This window comes from Myotis lucifugus, unplaced genomic scaffold (assembly GCF_000147115.1).
Source record: "Myotis lucifugus unplaced genomic scaffold, Myoluc2.0 scaffold_142, whole genome shotgun sequence".
In the NCBI taxonomy this organism is placed as follows: domain Eukaryota; kingdom Metazoa; phylum Chordata; class Mammalia; order Chiroptera; family Vespertilionidae; genus Myotis; species Myotis lucifugus.
This window is the reverse complement of record NW_005871190.1, coordinates 2,186,621-2,212,438: the sequence shown is the minus strand read 5'-3', so window position 1 is coordinate 2,212,438 and position 25,818 is coordinate 2,186,621. Positions and strand designations below refer to the sequence as shown.

At 37.2% G+C, this 25,818-nt stretch overlaps 1 protein-coding gene and 1 pseudogene across 1 annotated transcript in view; one reads left to right on the top strand and one right to left on the bottom strand.

Moving 5' to 3' along the window:
- Positions 1 to 2,603, bottom strand: part of LOC102428300 — a 5,335-nt pseudogene extending 2,732 nt beyond the window's left edge.
- GBE1 (1,4-alpha-glucan branching enzyme 1) overlaps positions 1 to 25,818 on the top strand; it is a 270,676-nt gene that overhangs the window by 104,931 nt on the left and 139,927 nt on the right. The window contains exons 6-7 of the mRNA XM_023758898.1: positions 3,737 to 3,827; positions 6,131 to 6,340. Coding sequence (XP_023614666.1) covers positions 3,737 to 3,827; positions 6,131 to 6,340 — 301 coding nt within the window. The remainder of the gene's footprint in view (positions 1 to 3,736; positions 3,828 to 6,130; positions 6,341 to 25,818) is intronic.

Here is a 25,818-nt window from a genome sequence, read left to right as displayed (position 1 = left end):
TGCAAAAATATTCATTGTGGGCTCCATGCAGCCTGTGGGCGGGAGTTTGACATGCTTGCTGTAGGGTGTCGACCTTCTTGTTGGCTGTTGGCAGGGAGGTGACCTTCTTGTTCAGATTCTTGTTCTTCTTCTCTAGCTGGTGCAGCTCCTTATCCAGCTCCTTCACCTGCTCCACCTTCTTCTTCACCTGCTCCAGGTCCTGGTGTGGCTGCTGTCCTTTGAACTCCAGCTTCCTGAGTTTGCTGATGGTTTCCGTCACTGTCTGATGGAGGACTTTGTTCTGCTTCTCGATGTCTTTCATGCGGGCCTCACTACTGACCTGTGACTTCTCCTGCAGTGACCACACCGCTTGGTTGACATGATCTTTTTATTGTTTAAGACCCTTGATCTACTTGGCTTCGTCAGCCTTTGGGGTCTTCATGTCACTCTGCAGCTGTTCTTTCTCTTCGATCAGCTCCTCACTGAATGTCTCCATATTCTAGTTGCTCTGCTTTTCTCTCTCTAGCCGGGTCTGCAACTTTTCAATCTTGCTGAGCTGCTGGTTCTGCTTCTCCAGCTCCCCACACTTGAAACTGCTCTCCTCCAGGGCCAGAGACACATCCTGCAGCCTTTGGATGGTGCTCTGTAGGCTCTGGTTCTCCTTCTCCAGATTCAGGATGTGGCTGGAAGTACATTCGTCCAAAACAAATGACTTCCTGGAGGTGTCTAACAGGTCTGCATTATTAGACAGCTGCTCCAGCTCCCAGCCCAGGTGGGCGAACTCATTCATGTTCTGCTTCTGTACAATCTCAAGGATCAAGTTCTCTTCCAGCAGCTGCTCAATATGTTTCTTTTCTGTGTCCAAGTCCAATTCCAAGCTGTGAAGCTTAGCTTTCATCTGCAGATTCTCTTTCTCCAGCTCTTAAACTTTATCATGAGCACCAGTCAGCTGTTCCTTATGCATGGACTCGATTTCCATTAAAATTATATTATCTTCTCTCAGCTCCTCTATGCGGTCCTTATAGAATTCCAGGTCATGCAGCTTTACCCTGCAGCACTGCAGCTCCATCTCTAGCCTCTCCATATCATTTGCCTTTTCCCTCAGGGAGTCCAGCTCATCACAGTAGGCACAAGCAGATCGGGCATCAGCTGCCATCTTGATGTTCTCCTGCTTGACTTTCTGAAGCTCCAGTATCAGCTGATCTACCTCATTCCTGGTATCCATAAGCTGCTCTGTCTTCTCCTGCCTGACATGGTGCAGCCTGGCCTTGTCCGCCAGCCCCATGGCCAAGTGCTGCTTGTCCTTGCCAGAGAGGCTGATGGTTGGGCTGGGTGTGGACATGGAGCTGGAAGACTTGACGGCACTGGGTGGCTGCTGCACCTTGAGGTAGTCCCACTACTGGGTGAGGTCCGTGATCAGCTCCACGTGTTCATTTTGTTCATCTATGAGCCTCCTGAGCTGAAACATCATGTTTCTTGAGAGGGCCTCCAGCCCCTCCAGGGCCATGTCTGGGACCTCCAACCACTGCAGGTTAAACATGTTCTCCTGGTTGTGGGTAACCTCTTGGATATAGGCCACAGTTCCAGGTTGGGCCTCAATATACAGCTGTTTGATTCTTTCAGTACACTCCTCTTTCCTTCATCTGGACAGCATAGTACAGCACCAGCAGTAGCACCTTCTTAATTTCCTCCATGTTCTTCCCAGACAGGGTGTCTTTGCCAGTCATAAAAACATTGGGCAAGTTCATTACCATTAGTTGCTGGAGAACTTCCTGATAGTAGGGCTTAATGTTTCTCATCAATATGATCAAGTTCTGAATGCGAAGATTCACATCATTATTGACTTGCTTGGTGATGCATTGATTTGTAGGCCTGGGATCTATTTATAACATGATTTGGATAAAAAAGATGCCATTCACCTAATCCAGTGGTCGGCAAACTCATTAGTCAACAGAGCCAAATATCAACAGTACAACGATTGAAATTTCTTTTGAGAGCCACATTTTTTAAACTTAAACTATATAGGTAGGTACATTGTTATTAACTTAATTAGGGTACTCCTAAGCTGGCCTTTGCTAAAAACGTCCTCAGTCTGATTGAGGTACGTTCGCTGAGGTTGACCCCTTCCACCTCTCCCATCCACACTCATCTTGTATACTTGTTTCAGATAGACCAGTGTGGATGGGAGAGTTAGAAGGGGTCGACCTCAGTGAACGTACCTCAAAACAATATACCTCCCCTGCACTGCGTATCCGCAGACCACCTGCGCCGCGTCTCCCTTCGCCCGACCTACCGACACCCCCCACTTCTTCTAAGGCCACTTCTTCAAAATAGACTCCCCCAGGCCGAAAACTGACTTCTGCGCATGGGCCATGAAGTTTTAATCGCACTGTACGTGCGCGCCTGCACGTGGTATTTTATGGAAGAGCCACACTCAAGGGGCCAAAGAGCTGCATGTGGCTCGTGAGCCGTGGTTTGCCGACCACTGACCTAATCCATGTACATAGGTTGTCCCGGTTGCAACTTCTGAATGGGCCCAGAGTTTGCATCCAAGTCACTAGTGGGCTCTGCAGAAACAACTCTATAAACTCTGAGACAGTAACATCCAAGACAATAATGTCCATGGGGCTGCTTTGGACTCTGCACCCTGTGTCCCCTGCAGCTCTTCACAAAGGGGCTCTGTGTCTCCCACCCCAGAGGCAAAGGTGGGGCGTGAGCCCATGTTCCAAGGTTCCAGCGGTCCTATGCCTCCTTGAGTCGCTTCATTTAGTGCACACAGCATTTTTAGAGAAAGGAAGGTTGTGTGTGTGCATGCAATCGTGTGTGTACACATGTGTGCAACAAGCAACTTCAGAGTAATTTTATAGGTACATAAAATAGTGCAAAGTAGAATTAATGCTGACTGTAAAAACTACCTTGTGGAAAAATGGATTTGCTCCTATATCTTATGCTGCATGGTAGAATAACTGAAATATAAAGAAAAAGGTACAGTAAAAAGTATATGGCATGCAATTGGTTACTTTTATTTAGCATTCATAATCTTTAGTATGAATATTACAAGTGCAGCTGAAGTTTAGCATATGCTGATTGCCATCTTTAATATTCTAAATCCAAATTAAGAGCATATTTGCATATAATTTGTTACTTGTTAAAATGAAGACATTTGAAATAGCTGGTTAGAGTATGTATAACTTTTAAGAACTAACTGTTCAATTTGTGTTAGAAGGTCAGAAAAGCAAAAAATATTAAAGTAGTAGAACTTTTCAAAATGATTAGGTCATTTATGGGGACTCTTGGCCTGGCTTGCACGCCTCTGCAATCTGGGACCCCTCGGGGGATATTAGACTGCCAGTTTTGGCCCGATTCCTGCAGGCCAGGCTGAGGGACCCGTGCACGGATTAGTGCACCTGGCCTCTAGTATGCATATAAGATCTTTGTCTAATGTCTTCCCACCCACCCCTTCCCACCTTCCCTCTAAGATTCATCAGTCTGTTCCATGTTTCCATGCCTGTGTGTTGAGCGTCTGCCCCCTGGTAGTCAGTGCACATCATAGCTACTGGTTGAATGGTCGAATGGTCGAACAGTTGCTTAGGCTTATATATATATATAGATGATCCTATGTAAAACTTAATGTCTTTAGACAAGAATTCTGTACATATATATATATATATATATATATATACATATATATATATATATATCTTCTTACTGTTTTTTAATGTGGCTTTTAATCTCTATCTGATCTTTGCTTATATAGGATACAACTGCATTCAATTGATGGCGATCATGGAGCATGCTTATTATGCCAGTTTTGGTTACCAAATCACAAGCTTCTTTGCAGCTTCAAGGTAAAATGAAAGACCCATTATATCCATTCTTTTCTAAGCAAAAATAAAATAAAATGAATTTTTACAGTTTATATGATGTCATTTTGTAAACTATTTTAGGGTCAACAGAGTCAACAGAACCTTAGCGTTTTTTACTAATATCATAGACACTCGTTTCAGCTAGCCTTAGAGGTTGGCCTTGATTTAATGTTGTTTTTCATGAATGATTCTAATAAAGAATATCCAGTTACCTGTTGAAATTTTCATGTATTTTGGAGCCCAAGCTTTAGTCAGAAAATCATGTCTTATGGAAGCCATTATAGCCAGAGCTCACATCCTTTTATGGAAAAAGATTGACTCATGTAGGAAGGTGACTGAGGAGTTCATTGGTAGGACATATACTATGTACAAAAGGACTGTCCTTCCCAGGCTGAAATCTAGGGAATGTGGCTCTGGGCAGAAAGACATAACGGGTCCTAAGCCATTGAAAAGGTGCTGACCTGAATGACCACAAGTTGAACAAGTCTAACATTGTCTCTGCCTCCTGGAGATTATACTGTGGTGGCATATAGACAGAATCCAATAATCCTACATATTAGGATTTCTACCTGTAATAGAAGCAAATAAGAAAACGACAGGGTACTATAATAGTATAGAATCAGAGGTCTGATCATATTATATTAGATATGAACTGATGTTAGAACTGAGATCTAAAGCATGATTAAAAGTTGACTTGGGGAAGAGTGAAGTGGGAATAGGTAGATAGTATTTAAGACATAGAAGACACCCCATCTATATTCAACTTAGTTCTTTTTCATTAGAGCAATTCTCCTTGAATAAGTAACCTTTACTTACTCTCTAATCCCACCACTTCTCTTTTTGCTTAAACTCATTCCAAGAAGCCTCTTCACCTCCTCACTGAAATTTCTCTTGTCAAGGGTACTAATGGCCTCCATACTGTCATGTCTAAAAGATAAGTCCTTACTTACTTGTACTGTCAACAGCATTTGGCACAATTGGTTGCTCCCACTTTCTTGGAACTTTTTTCTTTCCTTGGTTTTCAGTATATTTTACCCCCTATTGTTTTCCCCACCTTTCTTGTTTCTTTCTTATTTCCTTTGTTCTTTCTGACCAGTAAAGACTGGATCTCCCAGTGCTCAGCTCTTCTCTATGTATATGAAGCACCTTGGGGTCTCACTATGTCCCATCCATTTTTATGGCTTAAGTATACTTTATATGCCAACTCCCAAATTTAACTCTCTAGCCCTGACCTCTGTTGTGAACTTCAAACAGTGTCTATTTGACATTGGGATATCTAATACATATCTAATACTTAACATATCCCAAATTAAGTTCCTGATTTTCCAACCTCCTCCTCCTTCCATCTTCCCTAGTTCAATAAAATGATATCACCATCTTCTAGTTGTTCAAGCCAAAAACTTTTGCAATGTACTTGACTTCTTTTTTGTTCCTCTGGCTGTCATAAAACCTAGCCACCTGTAACTCCAAATGTATCCCACATCTGGCTTCTTCAGCTGCTATCACTCTGGTCCAAGTTGCTTTTCTCTCTTACCTGTATTATTTCAATAGGTCTTTAACTGGTCACTCTATTTTTTCTTATCCTCCTACATCTCCATAGACTTCCCTCCCTCCTTACACATGAACTACTTTCTGCACAGTGGCCAGAGTGACGATTAAAAATAAAAGTTAGATCATGTCATTCTTTTGCACAGAACCCACTAATGAGTCCCTTTCGGAATAAAAGCCAAATGTCTTATATTGGTGCATAAGACCCCATGTGATTTGAGTCTTGGCCATCCCTTTTTTTTTAATTCTTTATTATTTAAAGTATTACGTATAGTAGTACATATATCTCCTTTTCCTCCCATTGACCTCTCCGCGGCCACTCCCACCCCCAGCACATGCCCTCACCCCTCTAGTGTCTGTGTCCATTGGTTATGCTTATATTCATGCATACAAGTCCTTTGGTTGATTGATCTCATCTTTTTCTTGATCACTCCACGTCAGCTACACTCGCCAATTTTCTGTTCTTCAAATGCCTCTCGCTCATGTCTGTTCCCACTGCTCTTCCTCTCTGAGCATTCTTCTTGTTAATTATTCATATGCCTTGCTCCCTACTTCTTTACCGCCTTTGTTCAATAACAAATATTAAGCAACTTTGACTTGTATCAAAGTATTATACTGCATTTGCACATCTAAAGTATGTAGTACAATGCTGGTAAAACAATTGATTCATAGTAAATGATTGGCTGTTTGCTTTAAATATGATGCAATCTTGTTTTTGCTGTGTTCTTTATCTTTAGCCGTTATGGAACTCCTGAAGAGCTAAAAGAACTGGTTGACACAGCTCACTCGATGGGTATTATAGTCCTCTTAGATATGGTACACAGCCATGCTTCAAAAAATTCAGAGGATGGATTGAATATGTTTGATGGGACAGATTCCTGTTATTTTCATTCTGGACCTAGAGGGAATCATGATCTTTGGGATAGTCGATTGTTTGCCTACTCCAGGTAGGTACTTGTAACACTGAAATGTTTTCTTTGTTTAAAATTGATTTTATGGGATTTCATTAAATTCACTGTACCCTCACTACTATTTAATTTCTTAAAATGAGTTTTTATAATTTTATGAATAATGTTTAAGGTACTTATAGAATTGGACTTGTTTTGTATAACACATATATTCATGGTAAGTTGCATTAAATTTTAGTTTTACAAATATTTTGCCATTTAAAATATATTGATTATATTCCCATTTAAAAGGATTAATGTGAAGTATTTTTTAATATCAAAAAGACCACTTTATTAGGTTGAATTAACCATAGCAAGTCTCCATTTAATAAATAAATGCACATTGTTTTAAGTAGGTTATTTTTAAAAATCTTACTTTATGTTTTGCTATCTTAATAATATTACCATGTTTTTGACTACAGCTAAATAATTATAAGAACTAACATTTATTAGTATGCAATATACTATGTCACGCATGGTGTTGAATGTTTTAGCTATATAGCCACACATTTTATTTATTCTGAATAGCAACTCTACTTATGCATGGTAAGTATTATTCTCATAGTCATCTTAAAGATAGTAAGTTAAGATATAGTGTTGAAACAGTTTGTTAAAATTAAATGCATCTCTGATTTCTTTTACCATCTAAATAGGTATTTTAAGTGATTAAATCTAACTAGCATGATATTGCAAAAAGTTTTTAAAAAGCCAAAATACTCTCAACTTGTTCCACAATTTATCATATGGAAAAATATAATGAAAATTATTATCAGACATAATAAAAGTAATAAGGTCAACTAAATTTTTTAATAAGTGTTTTGGAAAGAATTTAATGAATTTTTGGATGTTTTATATTACACAAACATTCATATACTAGAAAATGAGTAGTGTAGAAAAATGCTTCAGCAATAAATTTGATGAAATGAAGAATTCTAGTTTTTCAGTACAAATTAGATGACTTTTATATGGACGAAATTGTTTCGCTACACTCTTTTCTTAATATCCTACATGATTGTGTGTTTCATAGCCATATAGGAATCACTCATGCCAGCTGAAGCAGAATAATGTATGAGAAAAGACACAGGAGGCAAAAGCAGGTGGCAGGGTTCCAGGCCTAGCTTCTCTCTCCTACAAATCAATTAATCATTCTGGCTCTCAGTTTTTTTCATTTTAAGAAGGCGGTAGAATAATACAATTCCCTCTGTAAAGGTATTTGGTATTTTGATAATTTTTTTGAGTGTTGCCTTTTATAGTATGGATTTATAGCAAGTGAAAAGGACTAAACCTGTTCTAATTTTATGATACAACTCCACTAATTACATTATTGAATAAATCTTATAAATGTTGATTATGGACAGGAAGTATAATTAATTCAATTCTCTGTCTTATATTTGGGTGAATAATAGTTAACTCTATCCTGTAGAACTGTGCCTTATGAAAGAAATACACTAAATGGTTAAATTTGATCCTAAAGCAATTATTTTTCTGTAGAACTGTGTTTTCAAAAGAAATACATTAAGTGGGTATATTTTATGTTGTAAAATTATTCTTTATTTTATTAAAATATTTATTATAACATATTTTTCTGCACCATAAACTCTAAGTCCATTTCAAGTTACCAACTTTCTAAAGGAAAGGGAATACACATAATTGTTTTAAGAATTTCGACTACAGCAATCAAGACTTTGTTAAGACTTTTTTATTTAATCCATGTTTTCTTTTGTTATTGAAGTAACTTTTAATCTTTCTCAAGTGTTTACTTTTGGTAATAATGTATATAATAATGTATATTACAGTTTTAGCTTATTATTATTTATTTTTACTATTTTTAAACTTTCTTTTGTCATATAGGCTTAGTTCCTCTTAACAATGAATTTGTATTATTCTGGATATTGTTCTATTTTACAACAAAAATTTCCAAATTTTAAAGTAGTATTTCCTATGTAGGTTTATACTATTGGTTAAACACATAGGTAAAATCCTACAAAGCCAATATATATCATCAAAGTTAAACAAATTTCTTGCATACTTAGATTCTTCAATATATAAAATAGTTCCTCATACTATTGGAATTATTTTCTCAACATTATGTGCAATGTATTAAAAACTTTATTGACAAAATGTATATTAGCCTGATGACATTTATCAGGCTTTTTATATTATCCCCCTTCTATTCTGATTGGTTATAGCATATGTAATGTAGCATTGCTTTCCTGTAATATGAAAGCCATTTTATAATGACCATTCATGATTCAAATCCTGCTCTGCTCTTTTGGTTATATTTTGCTGCTTAACAAACCAGACCAAAATTTAGTGACTTGAGACAATAGCAGTTGTTCATTTTGTTTCTATATCGACAATTTGGCCATAATTCAGCTGGACAGCTCTCTTTTCCGTGTTATGTCTGATGGAGTGACTTCATTCGGGGGTGTAGCCTTCACTTTAAAGATGCTTCACTCACATGACTGACATTTGGCACTGGCTTTCAGCAGGGAGCTCAGCCATGGCTGTGGGTTAAAAGGGCCTCAGGTCCTCCCGTTTTAGCCCACTCCACTGGCTACCTGGTTATCTCACAAGAGTGAGAGTTTCAAAAGACAGACATGTAGGCAGCCATTTCTTAAGATCTGGATCTGGAAATTGACACATTATTTCTGCTGTAAACTATTGGTCAAACAGTTACAGATTCAAGGGGTAGGAGACACAGACCCCTCCTTTTGATGGAAGGAACATGAAGTAATTTTAGGGCTGTTTGAAAATTCCCATATCTAACAAGTTGGCCTCACACACTGAATATGCCACTTTACAAATTCTAAAGAGATGTATTGTAATACCTGTCTATGTGGGAATCTGATTTTTCTTGCCTGTATTTCTGTGGTAGAGAGTTATGGTTGAAATAGGCAATTTTAAAAAATACATTTTTCTTTTAAAAATAATGCTATTGTCAATAATTAGAAAATATAAAAAAAACACAAAATCCAACATAAAGTTATTATTCTTTGTAAATGTAAATAACATAAATTGTATGTAACTGCCTTTAATGAACATCCCTATATGAATATACACAAGGAAACCCAGGCCTTCACTATGACCCTTCCCATAGAATAGCTACTTTGCCTCTAATTTTAAGTTTGTTCCTTATTCAGATGAATTCAGAAACTACAATTAATATTTCATATTTTAAAATGAGTTATTTTTCTACCCTTACCTTAGATATGTTGATTAATATTACACTCCATCGAAGAGTATATATGAAAATGGTACATGCTTTACCTAAGGCCTAAGCCTCTTTTTTTGAAAATTTGTAATAATTTTTGAAATTATTATATTCCCTGTTTGTAAAAACATTGATCTTATATAGAATCAGCTTCTGTAGAGATATGTTGCTGATGCTCATTTCATCCTATCTGTATGTCACAACCTGTCACCATTTATAATCTCTGATTCAAGAACCATCATCAAAGTTTTCAGAATTAAATCTCTCACTCTGAGGAATGCCAGGGATCCTGACTGTGCTATATCATTACCTGCTATGAATAAATTTCCAATCAGGAGCTGCCCATGTTTTAATTTTCTGTCTACTCGTCTGAACTGCCTTCTAGCTCTGCTAAATTACTAATGACAGTTCATAACTGAGATGGGTTGTCCTTGCTTTAGTTGGCAAAGAGAACTTTCTGACATATCTGTCACCCGTAAGTTCCAGAAGTTTTTAGAGTAAGAAATAATGGATATAATTTAGAAGTCTCAGTTTTAAATTCATTTTTGCATATGCATCTGTCACTATTAAATGCACTTGATAAAATAACAAGACAACTTCAGATTCATTGAGCTTAAACAATTATTTTGCCTTAATCATTACTACAGCTTCAAATGAATACCACTTCTTTGTTGAGTATTTCTTTTAAAGATAAGATATTGAATCTTAAAGACATAGTAATGATAATATTTATTTTTCCCTTGACCTTTACATCTGGTTACAAAAGTAGTATAATCATATGTCATAGGTTTATAATGTGGTTTAGGCAGGAAGATATCCTACTCTTATCTTGAGTTATTAGAGTTCCTTTCAGAAACAAAAGTGAATCCAGTTGTTTTGGTGTCATAAACACATCGAATAAAATACAACTAGTACAGACACTGTAATATTTGGGGCTTCTTAATCATGCTGTTTATTCCACAAGTTAGAATGTAGAAGGAAATTCCTGAGGGCTTTCCCTTCTTGGAGTAACTATTTGGATCTGAAATATTCTTATTTTATGGTGTTTCTTTTTAAGTTTATTAATACAGTGAATTCTTTTATTGGTTTTGGATGTTAAGCCAATATTGCATTCCTGGGATAAACCATCATGAATATAGGTGCTAATATTCTAAAAAAAATAGCATATTATATATGATACTAGAGGCCCGGTGCATGAAATTCATGCATGGGAAGTGGAGGTGTGGGTATGGGGATGTCCCTCAGCCTGGCCTGCACCCTCTCCATTCTGGGACCCCTTGGTGGATGTCTGATGGGATTGGGCCTAAACCAGCAGTCGGACATCCCCCTCACAATCTGGGACCACAGGCTCCTAACCGCTCGCCTGCCTGCCTGCCTAATTGCCCCTAACTGCTTCTGCCTATCAGCCTGATCGCCCCCTAACCACTCCCTTGCCAGCCTGATTGACACCTAACTGCTCCCCTGCTGGCCTGATCGCCTCCAACTGCCCTCCCCTGCTGGCCTGATGGCCCCCAACTGTCCTCCCCTACTGGTCTGATTGCCCACAACTGCCCTCCCCTGCCGTGACCTGCCTCCTCCGTGGGGACCAGCCTCCTCCATGACGTGCAGAGCGTGGGACCCCCAGGCCTCACCGCATAGAGCGGCTGCTGGGCTCTGCCTCCGTTGTGCACACGGCCATCTTGTGGCGGCTATCTTGTGATGATGTCGCGTGCAAGGATCACCTAGGCCAGTGGTCGGCAAACTCAGTCAACAGAGCCAAATATCAACAGTACAATGATTGACATTTCTTTTGAGAGCCAAATTTTTTAAACTTAAGCTATATAGGTAGATACATTGTTATTAACTTAATTAGGGTACTCCTAAGGCTTAGGAAGAGCCACACTCAAGGGGCCAAAGAGCCGCATGTGGCTCGTGAGCCGCAGTTTGCTGAACATGGGCCTAGGCTTTAATTAGTATCGATTACATTATGGCTGAATCAGTTCTTAATGATGAATTTTAACATAAGTTTTATTGTGCATTGATGTATCAGCTAATGAGTGTATGACACCCTCATGGCCAGCAAGATACTTAAACACTAAGCAGAACATGATTATAAACCTCTAAAATTATTATATTAAACAGAACTTTAAAGTCATATGCTATTCTGTGCTTTCTTAAAATAAAAACATATGCCATTGGGTGAAATAATTTCTCTTTTGGCTATAGTTAAAATGACCACAGTAAAATAGAGAAAACAGCATAGAAAAGGTAAATGTGTACAACTACCTTTGAAAGCAATGTGGTATTATCTGGAAGAGTTGTAGATTCATATATCCTATGAAAATTAATAGGTGCATTTGCTTGGGAACCTTTTGAGATATACTTATCAGAAGTTTTGGGGGAAATTTTTAAAAAATTACTCTTTCAGGGCAAAGGTGACATTTTAACAATTAATTTGAATTAACTGCTTTCAAAGAAAGTTCAGATTGGAGAAAGCATTTGAGGGAAAATATCAAGAAAATGTTCCCATCATTTTGATTTAATTGCCACAACTGATTTCAGTCATAAAAATTATTTTATTTGCATACACATGCATATTGCAGCAGTTTTGCCAAACTTTAAAAAAATTGTTCCAACTATAGTTTATCCTAAGCCCATTGGTTATAAATATAAATGAATCATCTTGTGGTTACTTAGCAAAAGTCACCTAGCTTCAGGGAAAATAAAAATATGCAAGCTAAATTTCATGAAATATGATAGGTTATGGAGGGAGTTGAAAAAAAGTGTTTTATAATGTTATAGTCATAGCCATTGATCCTCTCCTTTCATTTATATCTATTACAGCCAGGACAAGCATTAAAATCACATATCAAAATAATTTTAATTTTAACCAGACCTTGATTATTGTATCTTTATTTTAAAATTGGTTTCTTTGTATGTATGAGTTTACAATATACTTAATATATTACTAAAGATAAGTATATAAAACTTATAAAAATGTATATGTAGAGGACTGTGCTAAAAAGTTTTACTGATAGGGCAAACAATCAAAAATGCTTACAGATCATTGAATTAGAGTGTTGCATAGTTAAATTAAGGTTAACATCAAAGGTGTTTTTTAAAGCAGAAAAAGCTTTTCAGATCAATTCATTTATAAATGTATTGATTTATTTATTTTAATATAGATATTGAGCATTTACTATACGTCATGTCTTTAGGGAGGTTATATTTTCAATATATTTAAATGTAACTCAAAACCCTAAATATATATATTTTTAAATTTATTTGGATGGATTTCAGAACATTAAATATTTTTTAATTGAAGTAATACAGAGTCATTTAAAACAACTATCTGTCCTATTTGCTATATAAAAAGCAAATGAAGCTTTTTAGATATATTTTTTATTGATTTCAGAGAAGAAAGGAGAGGGAGAGATAGAAACACCAATGATGAGAGAAAATCATTGATCAGCTGCCTCCTGCACAGCCCCTGCTGGGGGGAGATCAAGCCTGCAATCCTGGGCGGTATGTGCCCTGATCTGGAATCTGACCATGACCTCCTGGTTCATAGGTCGAAGCTCAACCACTGAGCAACACCAGCTGGGCGGTGCTTTTGTAAATCATTTGCTTTAAAAACAAATGATGGCTGATTAAAAGACAATTTTCACCACAGTTTTAGTAAACAGCTAACTATTCCAAAGGTAGTCAGATAAGTAAAAACAAAGACTAACTTATAGATAGTAAGATTGTTAATAAATGCTGGATGTCCCATAAAAAGTCTCATTGTTTTCTTCTTTATAGTATTTTTTTTTCCTTTTAGAATTTCTTTCTTGTTTAAACCAGAACCTAATTTTAGCTTGACTAAGGAAAATGGTTAAATCTACTATTTCAAAGAAAGTAGAGTTAGATTCAAAATTCAGGCAGGCTAATTCTCTTTTGAAAAAGAGATTAAGAAAGTTGCTATATCAACCTAATCAGTCTGGATTTGAGTTTGAATAGTAGAAATATAGCTTCTCTCACAGGGTTTATGAGATTATTGAGCCTAGCAGAAAGGTTTCTATTGAAGCAGAGCGCAGCACAGGGGTAAGGATTACAGTCTTGTATGAACTTTGTTCCTGGTATTATCTGCTCGTTTATTCCCCACAAGTCTAAAATTAAGGTGCACAGGGTCACAATAATATCTTGAGTATTTAGGTCTGACTCACCTATAGCATTCACCTTCTCAAATCCAAACTCACTAAAAAGAGAACAGTTCTACTTGGTAATTTACCTTACATTTAAAAATATTATGCTTTGCTGTAAAGGCAGCCTCTTTAGCTTAAGACAATGGTAAATGCTTGTGAAAATGGCCTAAAAGTTCCTATTCAATGATTATTCATTTAAGTCTGGGAATTTTGTAGAGTCTATAAGCACACCTGGGTTTACACATGAAAAAATATGAATTTTTCTGTTTGTTTTTTTTAAATCTGTGTAACAAAACAGCTTGTTTAAGCATGTCGGTATGCTTGGATATGGACTAGCAGTTTTGAAGTTATGAAGACATATTTCATGGTTTCCGAGCTGAATGATTTCTTAGCGTTATATAGCAAATAACCCATGTTATATTGAGATAATTATTTTTAGAAAATGTACATATCTCATGATTTTGGAAGGATACATATTTATAAGTAATAAAAAATTTACTCATTTTTGAGTGTTACTTTCCCCAGTCATTAGATTAGTGACAGACATATTTTTCTCTAACTTCTGAATTTTCCATTCACATTTTGTGATGGTGAGATAGTTCTATTTAGTTTTACCTCAGGTCTTCAGTCTTTTATTTTCTTCCTCTGTTTTTGAGAAGCCATCAGCCTCAGAACTTACTTTATTTTCTCCTTTCAGGTTAAAGTGTCTCCAAGATTCGACCTTTGCCCATGTAGCCTTTAAAAATTCTGTGTGCTGAAAAACATCAGTAAAACTTGGGGTCCGTTATATTTAACATTGTCTCCCAATGCTTTCAGAAACAAAGCAGCATGATAACCAACTTTTTCAAGACTGAATCTCTGTTCCTGGTCCTGCGTGAGGATAACACATGAGGCTGACTGACTGGCAGTCTGTCCAGTTGTGTTCACCTGGTCCCTGTGCAGTGATGAAAATCATGACGAGTGTAGTGATAACCTGTTATAAAAAGGCCATTCGGTTTGAAGGCATTAGGTCCATACATACATTATTACACATATTTCTCTGATCACCAATATAAAAGAACTCTAATTTCCTATAATTCCCTACCTACTGTCCTTGCCTGATATTTCTCCATTATACTTATCACTATGTAACTTTCCAAAGTGTGCATATAAATGGCCAAGAGACATTTGAAAAAATGCTCAGTCACTGATCATCAGAGAAATGCAAATTAAAACCACAATGAGGTATCACCTCACAGCTGTCAGAATGGCTGTCAACAAATCAACCAATGACAAGTGCTGGCAAGGATGTGGAGAAAAGGGAACCCTAGTACACTGCTGGTGGGAATGCAGGCTGGTGAAGTCATTATGGAAAACAGTATAGAGTTTCCTCAAAAAATTAAATATGGAACTGCCATTTGACCCAGTGATCCCACTTCTAGGAATATATCCTAAGAAACCTGAAACACCAATCAGAAAGAATGTATGCACCCCTATGTTCATAGCAACACAAATTACAATAGCTAAGATTTGGAAACAGCCCACATGCCCATCAGCAGATGAGTGGATAAAAAAGCTGTGATACATCTACACCATGGAATCCTATGCAGCAGAAGGATCTCTTATCCTTTGAGACGGCATGGAGGGACCTGGAGAGCATTTTGCTAAGCAAAATAAGCCAGTCAGAGAAAGACAAGTATCACATGATCTCACTGCTATGTGGAATCTAATGAACAAAATAAATGTTTGGACAAAATAGATCCAGAGACATAGAAGTATGAAACAGACTGTAGAATCTGAGAGGGCAGGTGGGGGAGAGAGGGTGAGTGAGAGGGAGGGAAGGGAACAGCCAAAGACCTTGTATGCATATATGCATAACCCCTTGCCACTGACAATAGGGGGGTGAAGGCCTGCAGCAGGGGTGGGGTGGGCTAGAAGAGGGGAAAAAAGAGGACATATGTAATACTTTCAACAATAAAGATTTAAGAAAAAAATAAATTCTCTATTTAAAATAAAAAAATACTTATTTAGTTTTCAATTTTAGTAAAATATTTGTTTAGTGATATATTTGTTGTTTATATATATAATATGAAAGTGAAATTAATTATTGTTACTTATAGAAAATATTTTATTTAAAGCAGTCTTTGTCTTTTTCTGTCTCATAAATTTTTAACATCAAATTTGCTTGCTAGGAAAATGACATTGCAAAGTATTGATTTGGTGGAGTTACCTGTTCTTTAGAACTGAGTTCAATGAAGAAAGCTACAAAAGATACTTCTAGCTAAAAAGATACCAATCTTTTCCTTCTTTAAGAGAAGGCAGGAATTTACAATTTATATGAAATCTCCTCATTTTTAAATGTCTTCAATTAATTAAATTTTTTGAAGTCACTGTGCAGACCAAAGGAACACCCATGTGGGATAAATGTAATCCCCAAGCCTTCAGGGCTATCTCTGAACTCGGAGATGCGCCTTGGGGTGTGAATGTGAGATTCTACTGAACTTCCAAAATTAAGTAGTAAATTAAGCAGTGAATTAAATATGATAAGGACAATGATACTTTTATAACTTAAACACAACATAGTGTAATTCAATTTTGGGGAATTGGCAATGGGAATTTTATAAACTTAAAGTGATAGTATGATAGTATCAGTCAGCAGATTTTTGTTAACATCTTGATTTTTAAGTAGCAGATAAATCAAAATGAGGCCTTTTAAGAGCAAGCTCAATAAAAAGCAAAATATACATATATTAAAGAAGTTGACATAGTTAAAATTCAGCAACCATTTCTTTTAAAACCTGTGTCTAAGTTGTAAGTAATTTCTTTTACAAGCTTAAATGTAGTTCCTGACCTTCAGAGGTAATGTAAAGAATGAGTAGGAGCTTAGCTCTCGTTATCAGCCTGGGCTCAAACACTAGTTTGAGGACTTTTCATGTAACCATTCCCAAGTCAGTTAATCTTTGTAAGTTTAATTCCCCTCTCTGTAAAATAAGATTCTAATTGTGCCTCCCTCCTATGATTGTGAAGATGCTATGACACACTTATCCTAGTCACTTGTCATGATCATTACCATCTCATTGTCACAATTATCTGTGGGCAGATTAACCAGCTGGCCTAGTCCTCTGCAACTAGAGACAAGAAGACAAGTAATAGCATTTTTTTTTCATGAGCCAACATACATGCCACAGTGGCTGTGGATCTTTCCTCCTAGGGTCTCACACTATTTTCAAAAACACATTTAAGTTCTTTTCTTGGTGGAAGTACAAAATTAGGAGCAGTTGTGTAAATGACAGATCATATTCAGCACCTTTAGCAGTATTGAGAAGTCACAGCCTGGAGCAGTGGTGGAGAGAAAACCCATCAAGGTCAGAAACCAGAAGTGAAAGCACTGCCATGCAAGGCTGCTGAGGTGCAGCAGCAAACAGCTCCACACACTGCGATGGTCCCTCTGGGCATCATTAGGCTGCAGTATTGGATAATAATTGATCATAATGAATGCCAGTCATTAGGAAAACTTGGTCACCTGCAAAAATTTCTTTTTTAAAAGTCTAGGAGAATATGCAATATAATTTCAAAGCATTTCCATTAAAAATGTTAAATTTTTAAATGTTTTAAGGACTAAAAGTTACCTGTCAACTTTTTTAATGAGGATTACTAGGAAGATTTTATTTCTGTGAATTCCTTTTTTCCACCTGTAATATGGAATAAATGGAGCATCCTCCCATTTATTATTTTTTGAATCTTCATGTTTGAACAGGATTTTATTAAATAGTTATTGAATTAATTATTCTGCTCATTTTAAATTTTCAGTGAGGGGCCATCTGATATATTTCTTCTTTTTAAAAAATATATTTTTATTGATTTCAGAGAGAGAGAGAGAGAGAGAGAGAGAGAGAGAGAGAGAGATAAAAACATCAATGATAAGAGAGAATCATTGACTGGCTGCCTCCTGATGCCCCAAACTGGGGATCTAGTCTACAACACAGGCATGTGCCCTGACTGGGAATTGAACCATGACTTCTTGGTTCATAGGTCGATGCTCAACCACTGAGCCATGCCAGCTGGGCTGATATATTTTTAAAAACAATGTTTTATGATGTTCTCTCCTGAGGGGGAAACATTTTTATCTCAGAATGTTTACTCTAAATCAAATTGTACAGTCTTTCCCAATAATGAAGTCAGGTGACAATTTTTTTAATATAAGGCTAAGGTGTTTTTTATAATAGTACCTGGATTAACTGCAGCAGGAAAGGCTATTTAGTTCTTACAGTCTTCTTTTCTGTGTAGCCATTGACGTCAATGGTTATGAATATGGAGATCATACTTTTCTGCTTGTTGGCATAGCATTTGCCCCTGATTTTAGTTTATTTATTTTTGGGGGGGGGGAAGTGTTACTAATGATTGCCATATAAAAAGCTAGCATGGGTTTGCTTGACTAGAAGTTTGTCCTTCTAGCTTCTGCCATTGTTACTGGGCTGCTTCTGTGAGGGGGGCTGGCCCTGCTGGGGCACAATCCAGAACCTTTCGAGCGTCAACCTCCAGGAAAAATTTCAAGGATGAATCAGAGTGAGAACAAAACAGGTTTTATTCAGGAAGTGAAAAAGAAAGAAGCCAGGGCACAGGCTCCACTGTGAAAGAAGCAAAAATGAAGTGTCCGAGTGGACACGGGCCAGCTCAGGAGTGAGTTGCCCATGAGGTCGGTTAGTTTTCCGGATTTTATGTGTCTCCAAGCTTGTGGCACCAAATTCCGACTCCGCCTTCTGGTTGGGAGGGGGATATCTTGTTTGGAAGTGTCAAGGCCTTCGTCCCTCTGGGCCCCCCCTTCTCCTTGTCCTGTCAGTTTTCATTGCAATGATGCTATAATGAGATGTGGGGTCCTTCTCTGGTCAGTTTTCCCTCCACATTGGATTAGTCTGGATCTAACTGGTTTTTGTTATCTACCTCCATGACTCTCATGGTTTAAATCATCTGCTCTGAGGGAGCAGAGGGTCTTGTGACTTATTACCTGGCTGTTAGTTGCTCAACTGTTCTGGCCATTTGTTTAACCATTTGTCTCGGTTTCCTCATTCCACTTTACCAGGGGATTTTCCTAGTTTCTCACTAACCTGTCTCACCATGGGCTCATCTACTAGCTTATGTGGTTACATCTGAAAAGCTATCAGACATAGCCCAACTCACTACCTTCCCCATCCTTTTCAATGTAAGGTATCTGACCTCTCCTGTTCCAGGAGAGAATTCAGGGAGCTTAGTGATGAAACGAAGTGGATGAACACAGCAGACACTCAGGTCCTAGGGTGCTGAGAGAGGTACAGTGCTTGCTGTCCTTCCTGGCCACTTGGTACAGCACACTGCCATGTTGCCATGCTGGAAGTTGGCAGGGTGACTGGGAAAATGGGAAATTACAAGTAAAGACATGAAATAAGCATGCAAAGTAGAGACCCAGCAGTACTGCTGAGGAACATATAGAATGACATTGTGCAAAAGAAAAATAATGCCAGCCACTTAAGTAATTTTAAATATTCGAGTACCCACATTCATCTCTAAAATGGTGATTAAAAAGGAGCTTGCCTAATGGAGCTATTGTGAGATTTAACATGTAAAAAATACATGAGGTTCTTAGAACAGTTTCTGGCACATAATAAGAATTAGTTATTGTTTCTTATAACTTCCATGGTTTGCTACGTTTCCACACTTCTTTGTACAGCTCAAATGTCTGCATTATGCAAGCTCTGAACATAACAGTAATTCCCCCTGATCTGTGGTTTCACTTTCTGTGGTTTCAGTTACCCACAGTCAGCTGTGGTCCGAAAATATTAAATGGAAATACCAGAAGTAATTCATCAGTTTTAAATGGTGGGTCATTCACGGTAGTGTGATGACATTTGCACCAACCACTCTGTCCTGCTGGCATGTGAATTGTTCCTTTATCAGAGTATCCACACCATGTACACTCCCGCCTGTTAGTCACTTAGTAGTGGGCTTGATTTCCAGATTGACTTGTGGTATCACAGTGCTTGCGTTCAAGTCACCCTTAAATTCAGACATGCTAAAGAGAAGCCATAAAGTGCTTCCTTTAAATGCAAAGGTATTTTTACAGGGTGGGGCAAAAGTAGGTTTAAAGTTGTTCATATGGAAAATAATTCAATAATTAATAATAAACTTTCACATACTCACAACTGTAAACCTACTTTTGTCCCACTCTGTGTGTGTGTGTATGTGTATGTGTATGTGTATGTGTATGTGTATGTGTATGTGTGTGTGTGTAAATATATATTTACACACACACACATACTAGTAGCCCTGCGCACGAATCCGTGCGCCAGTAGCTCGCTGCCACCCTCCTGTAGCTCTCCACCCGCTTCCCCGCCCTCCTGTAGCTCCCCCTGCCCCCCTCATAGTTTGCTGCCCTGCCCCCTCCTATAGCTCTCTGCTGCTGCTTGTAGCTCACTGCCCCACCCTCCTGCTGATCCGTAATCCAGTTGTTACACGGTCAGTTGTATGTAACAACCATTTGCATATTACCTCTTTATTATATAGGATATATATCATATATCATATATATATATATATATATATATACACACACACACACACACACACACACACACACACACACATGGTTCAGTATCATCTACAGTTTCAGGCATCTACTGGGGGTCTTGGAACAAATCCCTGAGGATAAGGGGGATCACTGTTGAATCAGTTCATCACCAAATATATTCTTCATAGTATTGCTGGAGTAAGTAAGCTTTCTCAAATGCAAATTTAGTGTGTGACTCACCAATGTAAATCATTCAGTAGTAAACTATAGCCTATTGCAGTTGTTTTTTTTTGTTTGTTTGTTTTTTTAAATAGAGGAATGTTAATGGCTCTGGTGAAAATGGAGATCTAATGTCCTTTGTAGAGTCTGTCACACTTGAGGCTGCCTCTTCCCTATAGACTATACCAGAGCTTGATACTTTCGTGATCATATGAGGTAGTAATATGGGACCCAAGGACTTAGAAACAGGATATCACATGCCAGTTATGAGTTATGCCATATCAAATATAGGTCCCAAGTAGTTCTCAGATATTATCCTGTTTGCAGTTCACTGACTGAAGTGGGATTCCTCTGTATCCTGAAGGGCTTTGAGTACAAAAATGCCTAGGTGGTTAGGATTACACTTAGCAGTAGGCCATGCAAGGGTATTTTCCAATTTGCAGCTGTCTCTGGTTGAATATGTGTGTGAATTTTCTAATGTATCAACTGATTTAGGAAGTCCAGTTCTTCCTAGGTATGGTGATATTTTGTTTATAAATTTGTGTATGTCTTAATGGTAATGACATTTTGATACTATGCTGATTTACCTATGAAGAAAAGGTCTTACTCTAGGGGACCTACTAAAAGAAAATAAAAAAGAAAAAACTTTATTTTAAATAAAAATATTTTGTTTCCTCACATTAAAGTGCATTTAAAAATGTCAAAATAAACATGCAAAACCAAAATTAAATGTGTTGATCCTATTTTTAAGAAGTGATGACTTTCTCTATTTTAATTAAGTCCCTAAAGAATTTTTAAATGTGAATGCCTCTAACCTAGCAGATAATTTTCAAACAATTATGTATATAATTGCTTTACAGTTTTTCTCCATTCCACATAAAGTCATAATTTTATGAAGTACTTATCTTGCTCACCCCCCATGAAATGTGTTAAGTGCTAAATAATTTATGTTCCAATCTGCCATCTCATTATCTGTCACATATCTATTATAGAATATAATTAACTGTTGTGGTCGTTTAGATTTATAAACAATTTTACCTTGATATAAAACTATAGCTATATGCATTTAAATACAAAAATAAGCACTCTAATTTCAATTTTATTTAATTAATATAAAGCCTTTAATTATACATTTAATGTATGTCAGATATAGATTTCTCTTTATTCTGATTTCAACATGGTTAGATAGAGCAGAAGACCATAAGACCATTATGTTTATTCTAAATTTAAGTTGAATTAATACAAATTTTAATATATATATATATATATATATATAGAGAGAGAGAGAGAGAGAGAGAGAGAGAGATAGATACATTTGCAAGATAAATTTGAGTTCATCTATATAAATAAAAGCCTAAGAAACCAGCCGACTGGCTGACTGGCTGGTAGTTATGATGTGCACTGACCACCAGGGGGCAGATGCTCAATGCAGGTGTGGAAACCGTAGGCATGGAAACATGGAACAGACTGATAAATCTCAGAGGGAAGAAAGGAAGGCGGGAGGACGGGAAGAGATTAACCAAAGATCTTATATGCATAGTAGAGGCCTGGTACATGGATTCGTGCACCGGTGGGGTCCCTCAGCCTGGCCTGCGGGGATCGGGCTGAAACCGGCTCTCCAACATCCCCGAGGGGTCCTGGATTGTGGATAATGTAAAGGATGCATTTCCTATAGAATGAATATTACAGGTAGAGATGGGTCATGGTGCAAAATGTGCATTCTTGTTTTTATTTTTGTCAACTAGACTAAGCTAAGGGATGTCCAGATAGCTGGAAAAACATTAATTCTGGGTTGTCTTGAGGGTGTTTCTGGAAGTGATTACCATTTATTTCAATAGACTAATAATGAGAACCACCCTTACCAATGGCCTGAGTGTCAACCAGTTCATTGAGGACTCCAATGCAACAAAAAAGTGAAGGAGGGGTGAATTCTCTCTTTTCTCTACTTGAGCTGGGAAGTCCATCTTTTCCTACTCTTGGACATCGGAGCTCCTGGTTCTTGGACCTTTGGACTCCTTGACTTACACCCAGTGGTTCTCAGGCCTTAGGCTTCAGATTGAGTTACATCATTGGATCCCCTTGGATTTAATTATTCCACTGGTTTTCGTGGTTCTCCAGCTTGCAGAAGGCAGATTGTGAGGCTTCTCTGCCTCTATAACCAGACAAACCAATTCCTCTGTGTGTGTGTGTGTGTGTGTGTGTGTGTATCTCCTATTGGTTCTGTTTTTCGGAGAATCCTAATACAGTCATGTCTAAAAATTAGCTTAGAATTATGGAGTGTGGAGTTGGAAGGTTTTTGTGAAGTCAACTAATTCATCCTCTGTCTAGGAGTATGAATCACTTATATTCACTATTTTTTATGGTGTATACTTTTCTTCAATCCTTTTAGAAAACAAGCTATAAGCCTGCTATATATTATGAAAATACTTTGTACATAGAGATATTTATTACAAGATTATCGACCAGAAATCAGAGAAAATATCCTTCAGGAATGAAGGGCAAATTAAGATAATTGCAGATGAAAAGAAAACACACAAAAAACTAAGAGAGTTTGTGGCCAGCAAATCTATATTAAAAGAATAGCTAAGAGGAATTCTCTAAACAGAAAGGAGGAATATGAGACTATCAGCGAGACAGAGAAAATGGAAAGAGTAAAAATATGGGTAAATTCAGTAAAGTTTTCTTATTCTCTTTAGTTGTTATGTTACTCTGTGGACACCAAAATGATAATAAGGGAATATTAGCAACAACATTACCTTCATAAATTTACAACTTAAATGACATGGATCTTTCCTAAAAAACTTTTATGACAACTGGCCCCATATAAAATAGATAATTTGAATACTGTGTAACTGGAGAAATTTGATTTGTAACTTTCAAAATAAATATACTGGCACAGATGTTTTCTGTGGATAATTCTATGAAACTTCAAGAATTCACACTAATTTTACACAACCTTTTCCAGAAAATAGAAAAAGAAGGAAGACTTCTCAATTCATTGTATGAAGTCAATATTGTCCTGATACCAGAACCAGATACACAGTAATAAAAGGGAAACTATAGATCAATATTCTCATAAATATGGACAGAAAAATTCTTAGCAGAATATTAGCACATACAGTACAGCAAGGCATAAAAAGTGTTATTCACCATAACCAAATGGGGTTTATTACAGCGTTGTGAAGCTTGTTCAATATTTAAAATCAATTAATATCATCCATCATATTAACAGCCTAAAGAAGAGAAAAAGCATATTAGTTGATGGAAAAAACACCTTACAAAAATCAATACCTACTTATAACAAAATAGCTCAGAATGATAGAAGTAGAGGAGGACTTCCTAAACTTGATTAAGAGCAAGTACTAAAATTCTACATCTAATTGTATACTTAATGCCTAAAGATTAAATGCTTTCCACCTTTGTATGGGAACAAGGCAAAACTGTCTGGTCTCACCATTCTTATTTAATATAGTGCTGGAAGTTCTAGCCCATGAAGTAACCACACAAAAAATACATGCATTGGGATTGAATAATTAAATTTTTTTCTCTTTGTGGGTAATATGATTGTCTGTGTGAAAATTCCAAAAAATCCAAATAATTCAAAACTTCCAAAATCTAGGAAGTTTAGCAAGGTTGCAAAGATGCAAGGAACATTTACCAAAAATAAATCAGTTGTATGTCTATATATGAGCAGTAATCATATGATTGTTAAAATAAAAAATATAATGCCATTTATAATTGCTTCCCCCTTTTCCCTTACTCTCCCATCTTTTCTTCTTCCCTTTCTCCTTCTTTCTTCCTCCCTCCATCTCTTCTCTCACAGAAGAAATATTTAAGTAAAAATCTAATAAATATATACAGGACGGTATGCTGAAAACTATAAAACACTAATAAAAATAAAGATATAAAAAATGAAGGTTCATACTGTTCTCATAGATTAAAAGACTCAAAATAGTGAAAATGTCATTTCTACACAAATAAAAAGCAGTTTAAGACAATTGCTAAAAAAAATCTCTAAGGTTTTTTAAATAGAGACATAGGGAAGATTAATCTTAAATTATATAAAAGGGCAACACATTTGTTTTAGAATAGCTAAAAAAGTCTTGTAAAAGAGAAACAAAGTGGTAGGAAACAGCTCTTCTGATTTTAAAACTTAAGCTACAGACAGGAAAGGATATTTGCAAACAAAATATTCAACAAAGGTCTCAAATCTAGAATATAGTAACATGTCTCAAAATGCCACATTACACACACATATACACACAAAACCCAGTTAGAAAATGGTCAGAAGACCTGAACTATGTGTGTGTGTGTGTGTGTGTGTGTGTGTATGTGTGTGTGTATTCAACATGATTAGTCACTAGGGAAATTAAATCTAAAGTGAAGTATTGCCAAATACCTATCAGATTGGCTAAAATTAAAATAGTGACTATACCAAATACTGGGATGCAGGAAGACTGGATCATTACTGGTGGAAATGTAAAATGTTACAAACACACTGTGAAACAGTGTGGTTGTTGTAAAACTAAATATACAACTACCATACAACCCAGCAATCACACTCCTATGTATTTATCCCAAAGAAATCAAAACTTTTTCGCCATACAAAAATATCTACATGAATGTTCTCAACAGCTTTATTAATTACTAGAAGCCTGATGCACAACATTTATGCACTGCGGGAGTGGGGGGACCCTCAGCTCGGCCTGCACCCTCTTGCAGTTTGGGACCCCTCAGAGGATGTCCACCTGCCAGCTTAGGCCTACTTCCCCAGGACATCCCCAGAGGGGTCCTTAGCACTGCCGTGGAGGTGAGAGAGGCTCCCGCCACCACCACTGCGCCCGCCAGCAGTGAGCCCAGCTTCTGGCTGAGCGGCGCTCCCCCTGTGGGAGCGCAGTGACCACCAGAGGGCAGCTCCTGCATTGAGCATCTGCTCCCTGGTGGTCAGTGTGCATCATAGGGACTGTTAGTTCTGCCGTTTGGTCGATTTGCATATTAGCCTGTTATTATATAGGATAGCCAGTTACAGCCTGGATGTGTTTCAAAGGATGAATGGTTAAACAATTTGTGGTACACTTGTACCATGGAATACTATTAGCAATAAAAAGGAACAATAGTGATGCACAGAACAACTGGATTAATTTCCAGAGGATTATGCTGAGTAGAAGAAAGCTTATACCAAAAGGGGATATACATACTATATGATTTCATTTACATAGCCTTCTTGTAGTGACAATATAATAAAGAAACAACATGTTATTGATCACCAGGGGTTGGATAGTGGTGGGAAAGTCAGTGTGATTTTAAAAGAGCATCAGGATGATTACTTCTGGTGATGTAATTGTGTATCTTGACTCTATCA